Source organism: Hyposmocoma kahamanoa, unplaced genomic scaffold (genome assembly GCF_003589595.1).
Source record: "Hyposmocoma kahamanoa isolate Upper Pololo Valley unplaced genomic scaffold, ASM358959v1 89708, whole genome shotgun sequence".
Taxonomy (NCBI): Eukaryota; Metazoa; Arthropoda; class Insecta; order Lepidoptera; family Cosmopterigidae; genus Hyposmocoma; species Hyposmocoma kahamanoa.
The window spans coordinates 3,060-10,502 of NW_020654548.1; the positions used below are offsets into that span (position 1 = coordinate 3,060).

The 7,443-nt window shown below is 35.7% G+C and overlaps 2 protein-coding genes across 2 annotated transcripts; one reads left to right on the forward strand and one right to left on the reverse strand.

Annotated features, from left to right (window-relative positions):
• The first annotated feature begins 2,218 nt into the window (after positions 1 to 2,218).
• Positions 2,219 to 4,404, forward strand: LOC113236207. Its single transcript, XM_026472214.1, has 2 exons — positions 2,219 to 2,780; positions 3,725 to 4,404. The coding sequence occupies exons 1-2, from the start codon at positions 2,392 to 2,394 to the stop codon at positions 4,254 to 4,256; spliced, it is 921 nt and encodes a 306-aa protein (XP_026327999.1). The 5' UTR covers positions 2,219 to 2,391; the 3' UTR covers positions 4,257 to 4,404.
• Positions 4,405 to 4,824: 420 nt separating this feature from the next.
• LOC113236208 (glutenin, high molecular weight subunit DX5-like) lies at positions 4,825 to 7,126 on the reverse strand (the record flags this gene model as incomplete). The annotated part of the gene is made up of 2 exons (XM_026472216.1): positions 4,825 to 5,253; positions 6,581 to 7,126. Coding segments are annotated over 2 exons (678 nt in total), but the record flags the coding sequence as incomplete, so codon positions are not given.
• Positions 7,127 to 7,443: the final 317 nt, after the last annotated feature.

Below are 7,443 nucleotides of genomic sequence, written 5' to 3' on the forward strand. Positions count from 1 at the left end.
ACTGGAACTAATGATCATACTTACGACCAGGAGCTACACTTAACAAGGAGCTATTCTAAATTTAAGTGGCAACAGTAAGTAGGAAAGTGTGTCGTAAGAAGCCGCTATCGTAACTATTCATAATGATAAGTTCCACTGCACGCTACGGCCCCCATTAACGGAAGAAAGTTCCTGCTACAATTGCTATAATCACGGTCGTTATAAGTATTTGTCATAAATATATTGCAGATTATAGTTAATGTTAATAAGAGATAATTGACGCGCCACCGCACTTCCCCGCCTTTCCTTTTCATCGTTACCGCGCCCACTAACTCATCGGGAACTCCGCATAAATATCTCCACTGGAATACGGGTATTTTTATTAAATTTAAGGTTTCTATCTAGTCTAAGGCGAATTTGGACTTTATAATCATAGCTTTTAGAAAAACTTACCAGAGATATCACACAAGAGACATCATTCACAATAAATAAGTATTATTTTTCATCGCAGTTTAAACTTTGAAGCTTTGAAGCTGTGCGACAGTCTGTCTTTATAAATAAATATATATATATTAGACAACATAACATACGTTGCTCTGATCCCAAAGTAAGTAACTAAAGCACTAGTGTTATGGATATCGGAAACAACGACTGTACTTAAAACCTTCAGTCCAATTTGAACAAATGACATATAGGCCACCGATTGCATCAGCTCAGCAAGAGATGTTGGAGGCTGAACAATTGGCATTATAACAATACATAATGGCGCTTCAGCAGTGGCAGGTCTCATAAAAGCGCATGTTTAATTTAGATTTGTAGAAAATTTAAAAGATTAGAAGGATCCTACACTAAGTAAGTCCCATTGTCTAAAATATGCCTGTTTTTTAATTCTATATTTAAGTAATATTACACCAATTTATCAATACATAACCATGAGACGTAAACGCATGCTGACAAGTATACCAGCGTGGTAGTGATTGCATAGTTAAGAAACCAATACATACCGCCACAGGTAATCCAACGTTGTCTCTTAATAAAGAAGCGACGGTTCTCACCCTTCAAAACGGTGTAACGTATTTTAGAGACTTCATACATATTTGGATAAATTTTAGAAGATAGAAAAGGTGCAGTAAGAAAATAAAATATTCTATATTACAAACGACACTATAAATGAAAAAAGAAGCAACGAAAAAAAAAATTAAAAAGACAACGAAATAAAATAAAATTAAAACTTCTTATAATCGTATCGACGGTACACACTACAATATCTGCCACAATGGTGAAAGGATTTGGCGATCGGACGGATCGTTGCCAGACTTACAAGAAAGGAAAGGTCATACAAATTATTAATACAATCTAAGAAATTGAGTATTACAGATACATTGTGTGATTCTAGCTGCGGTAACAAAACGGCCAGTAACTCACAATTTCCTGGAAAATGCAGTGCGTTCGCAGCACAGATTTTCACTTAGCCGCTTTGGCACTTTTGACCGATTTAATTTCAAAATTTTGTGACAGTCATTTAAAATTCATAACCTAAAGTAGGTCACGTTAAAATGCCAACAGATAAGATAAGCAGACAGTTTTAAGACCTATTACAAATTACAAGTTGAATACTTACTTTACTACATAGTGTTTAGAATTTAAAATTGATAAGGACGTACGAAAACTTAAAATCAACTTTGATATTCATAAACCCCTACTTTTTACAGACTCACATAGCTGTACCACTTTGTACAGTTAAGTTACTATCGAAATTTATTTATTAATGACAATGACAGCAAAAACAAAAGATGAATGCGTATGACAGTACATTGTTTAACAATGAATCGAACCCCGAAAAGAAAGTGGAAGCAAGGTCAGGAGTCCAGTCAGTAGGTCACTGGTTGTACCCAGCACGCATGATAATATTAGCAGTGGTACTTGCAAGCGCATTGCTTCCTGTTTATAAGGAACTAGTTGGCAAGTTCCAGCGGCCAGAGCAATACCGGTTTCGTCTCGAACAAAAAGAATCCGCACGATTCCGCGACTTTGGAAAAGCAGTACTAGTGCTTTGAAAAAGGAAAAGAAAATTTAACTATAAATTAAATAGTTTTGGTACCAAAAAGATTTGCAAATTAGTAAAAAGTGGACCTACATACGGAATTATATTTTGAGGTATCTGTGATTCGGTGAGAGTGAAAGAATTTGACTTTATTGAGTTCAAAAACAAATAAAAAGTCCAATAAAAGAACAGCCTGTATGGACTTTAAGGACATTCGTATAAAATAAAACCAAACTGGGATAATTAACTTTACTTAAATAAGTGCTTTTAAATGATGTTTTATTGGTCATAGTTAAAAATGTACACATGATTTTTTTATAAAACTTTACTTTGTATCATTCAGAATTAACCGTGCCCAATAGATAGTTATGTGGAAAATGAATCAAGTGACAATATTTGTATTATATTTTCAAATGACATGTTTATATTGTGCGCCAATACATTTGCTGCCACATATACAGCAGTCAATTCAATGGCCACAGTTACAGCAACCTTTTATGCAAGTGCAACAGGAGATGCAGTATCCTTTGGCACAAATGCATCAATTAACAGAGCCCCAGGGGATGCAACAATTTCAGTGGCCACAATTGCACCAACCTTCTGTGCAATTGGAACCAATGAGACATAGGCCACCGATTGTACCAGCTCAGCAAGAGATGCTGGAGTCTGAACAATTGGCACTACAACAGCAAATGATGGGGCTCCAACAGTGGCAGGTTTTACAAAATCTCATCACGATGCATTCGCCTGTTCCGATGTGAGTATTTCGTGTTTTATCATAATAACTGATATAAAAGCCAATGTTTTATTTAGATTTATAAGCATTTATTTTATAAGATTCGCTACTGTAGCCATCTAAGGGTATATGAAAAAACAAACAATCGTAGCTCTAGTTCTAAACAATATCAGTCGCTGTAGATGAAACCAGCTAGGATAATATATATATAGAAGATTCTAAAGATTTTAAGAATCTTACAACTGGGTAACTCACATTGTCTAAAATGTGCGTGTTTTTGAATTCCATATTTAAATGATACAAGAAGTATATGAAATTAAGTATATGACGAGTATATACCAATTTATCTATCATGAGCATGTGGCGCAAACACATACTGCTAACTATATCAGCGGGATAGGGGTCACATAGTGAAGAAGCCGATCATGTCATTGACTATCGCCCGCAGTTGCTTCAAATATGCTTCAACCAACTTCTCATATAACGAGAGACGACAGTCGTGTCTTTATCGTTATTTCATAACAAAATGGTAATACATTGGTCATTTGAAAAGCAATCTCGAAATGCAGTTTTGTAATTATTTGTGCTTCATGAGTCGTATTGTTCTCGAGTATCTTGGATTTTTTTTAAATTATTGTTATTATCAGGTATGAGTGTGTTCAATTTTAGTATGTTTAACTATTATGGGCTATTGCAGAATATCAGTAAGGACTAAGTACCCTTTAGATCCTGGTAGCTGATCCCAGACTCATTTATCATATTTTTTTAAATAAATTGCGATATTAAAAATAATTTCGTTTAAACTGTACTTAATTGGATCTAAAGTTTAAATTATGTTAAGTAAGAAAATTGAAAACGACTTTTGAACGAGTAAATGCAAACAAAAGGAAAAATTTACTACATACGCATCGTTAAATTCTCTAAAATATTTCAGATTTCTAATATCTGCTTTCTGTATGTTACAGGGCTATACCGGCACCGCTGTTAATCATTCTACCAAACCCTCAAGATTTGACCAAAAGACAGGAATACACAAAAACAAAAAAACAAAATGAAAACGAACAGAAACACGAAATCGATCATACAACCGCAGATTCAGACTCTGTCGTTATCGAAAAGAATGATTCTGATAACGAAGAAAAAGAAAGTCCCGCTCAAGCAATTTTACTCTTACCTAAATCGAGATTTAGTATAGGTGGTATTATAGCGACTATTCCATGGCTCCCTATAGAAGTGAACGTTCCAGATACCATAGCCTGGGGCTATAATGGAATTTCTAATTGGATATCCGGTATCATTTCTATTATAGGCCAACGATTTCCAATAAGAAGACCGCAGACAACTGTAGATTTTGTAAAACCTACAGATGAAATATCATCACAAAGTATGAACATGAAAATGTTTTTGAAGCATTTACAGGGGAAAGAAGAGCCGATGATGCCAATTTTGGTAGTGCCTTTGGGTGAGACATTATCACCGTTTCAAATTATTAACTAATTTTGAAAGAAGGAATACTGATATATCAAATAGATGTAGGCGCTACAGATTTAATTACAATTATTTAATTTATTTGTTGCTCAGCTAATTATATTTAATAAACTGTATCTCAAGCGTGGTTTCTGTGTGTAAATATTAATTAAAACACTAGCAAACATATTCCAAAATGTATTTTATTATATTAAATACGTCGAAACAATTTTTTAGGAAACAGCGAGTAAAGCGAGACCGGGTTCAAGAGTTTAACCAACTGAAACTTTGAAGTATGTTTTATTTGTGATATCACAGGTAAAATAAATCCAAATACAAGTTACACTATCAAACGCCGGCCGCAGTTTTTAAAACCATAGTTTGTAATCCACTAATTATGACTTGATTTCAGTAAAATTCACAGTAGACGGACAAAGCTTAAAAACAATGAAGTATCAAGCTACAATGAACAGATACATATTAACATAACCTACATCTAAAATGGCAAACATATTGCCCTAGCTTCGTCAACAAATTAGAAAACCTATTTGAAAGTAATTACTACTTTGATTACCAACTACAGGGCCATAATGACTTAAGAAACACGTATTAGAAGTGCGTGAATCGTGGAACATACAAATGGCTTCATTTTGTTAACTGGCTAAGGCGATCACATTCTTCGAGTACCATCTTTGGTTACACCTTCTGATAAGAAGGTGAAATCAAACGATAGTGGGACATAGTCTGAGTATTTCTAACCTAGTGGTTGAGTACTTAATACGAACTAATGATGGTACAAAACTGACAAGATATTTATGTCCGTTCTTGTTAAAAATTAGGATTGTGTTGTGTACTTCCCAAGTCCTCAGTTATAACTATCGTATTATTTTTTAATTTAACCCTGTTGTACTGTGTCGTGGTCGACAGGATGTCCTGGGTTGACAGGACCGTTTTGTCCCTGCGCATCTTTGCGGACGATGATGGAGACTGGGTAGTCGAAGCTGTAGAAGAAACCTCGTGGAGGACCCTGTACATAAAATCATTAAATAATTAAAACATTAAAATGTTTGGGATGTGAAGTATTCAGTAGATTGTCCTGGTTGCACCATCAGATGATGGTGAAATTAGTCAATACAAGCACATGGGACTTTTCAACTTATATCTGCGGGTGACGGGCGCAGTGGCAGTACCCCTGAAATATTTGTGGTGTAAAGCTCTGAGTGACACAGCAATTGTTATGGACAGGCGTGTCGCTTAGAATCAAGCGCACGACTTGTAACTACCAGCTCTTGGTATTACAAAGAAAATCGAGGTCGCCGTACTATTATAATGTCATCGGATTTACATAGTACATCACGTTTTAACTCAATCGGGCAAGTCAAAGTAAAAGAAAGTATGATTGAAAGCTCTGTACTAAGTGGGTAAAGCGCTGATGATCTTTAAACAGTCTCTGAGCCGACGGTCTTCACATAGAGTTTAAAAACCATCCCAATGAAATTGACAATTTAAAAAATTGATATCAGTCCATGCGACTGAGAGCTGCAATGCCAAATATGGACATACAGACAAACAGATCGACAGACAAAGGCTCCAAAGTTATCACTCTCCTATTTCTGTGTCGGGGATTAATTTACTCAATAAACTGATTGTTAATTAAATTTTTATTGAATTGACATTCAATTCTTTTTTTTTGTGAAATTACTCCACTAGTTTGTTATAATTATTAATACAAAGATCGAACACTCAGAAAAAATTCCTTCGATCTGGTCAGATCGAAGAAGACGTCGGTTCGAATCCGACCGGATCGAAGGAATTTTTTCTGAGTGTTCGATCTTTCTATTAATAAACTGATTGTTGTTATCAATACGTGTAAGGTACAATTGACATGGCATTAAAACCCTTTGGTCACTAATGGATTTTTTTGTGTTATCAGTACCGTCTCAAGCCGTTTTGTGCTTGGGTCATCTTCAAGCTGAGTATATTACACCGTAATCTACTTTAGATGGAAACTTTACATCTCTTCAAAGTGTTATACAATTTCTCACTATAATTACTGCAATGTACGACTCAGTAGTTCTAGACAGGACTGTTTTGCTAACATCATAAACAACAACATTTTTTACTTTCATAGAAAAATAAACATATTGAAAAGATCGCTCTAAACTGTGAGAGGACATTTGCACGTTTGAACTTACTACCTTACTACCGAATAAAAAACTTTAAAGTTTATTTTTGGTATATTTATTACGTTTTGTGTCGCGGAACAAAAGTTGTTGTTTATGATGTTAGTAATCAAGTCCTTGAAGATTGTTAATATTTAAAAAATAACCTATATAATAAGAATGTCATCGTACAGTGGGCTCAGGTTCCTCAAGTTTTTCAACTTGTTGATGCTGTCCATATCCACTCTGCTGGCCGTATTGTCCTCCCTGTTGTCCACCCTGCTGTCCAAACTGTCCAGATTGCTGTTTCTGGTAGTACTGGCTGGATTGGCTCAGTTGTTGCTTTTGCCCCTGGCCGAATTGTTGTTGTTGGCCTTGACCAAATGATGATTGTTGACCATATTTGCCAAACTGCTGAGCGTTTTGGTAGCTAGCCTGGACTTGGGCATTTGAGTATTGTTTGCCTTCACGAGGAGCAGGGGCAGGCGCAACCTGTCCCTGTTGTTCAGACGCAGCGGCAAAGGACCCTTGCTGTTCAGATGCAGCAGCAAAAGAGCCTTGTTGTTGAGGGCCAGCAGCAAAGGCTGCTTGCTGTTGAGGTGCAGCAGCGTAGGCTGCTTGCTGTTGAGGTGCAACAGCATAGGATCCTTGCTGCTCTGATGGTGAGCCTTGATATTCGTATTTTGCTGGATCGTATTCTCCTCTGAAAAGAATGGTTGAATAAGCGAGCTTTTCAAATTACGACATCTGAAGCTTCATAAAAGCATTTCATGCATTCGTAACCAGTCTCGTACCGTATCGATTAAATTGACAGATTTTCTATCAAGAGAGACAAGACCAGTAAAATTGTGCAATAAACTGTTCATATAATTTGTTCATGATACTTTAAAAGATATATGAAATTTAGAAAGTTCCATAGTTGATTGATGGTTAATTTAGGAAATAAATCAACTTTATTTAGAAAATTTCCTATTGCAGCAAAAAAGCATTGCTATCGTAACATGAACACCTTAGGAATGAAACTATTTTTCCGGATTTAAATCGCGTATATTTGT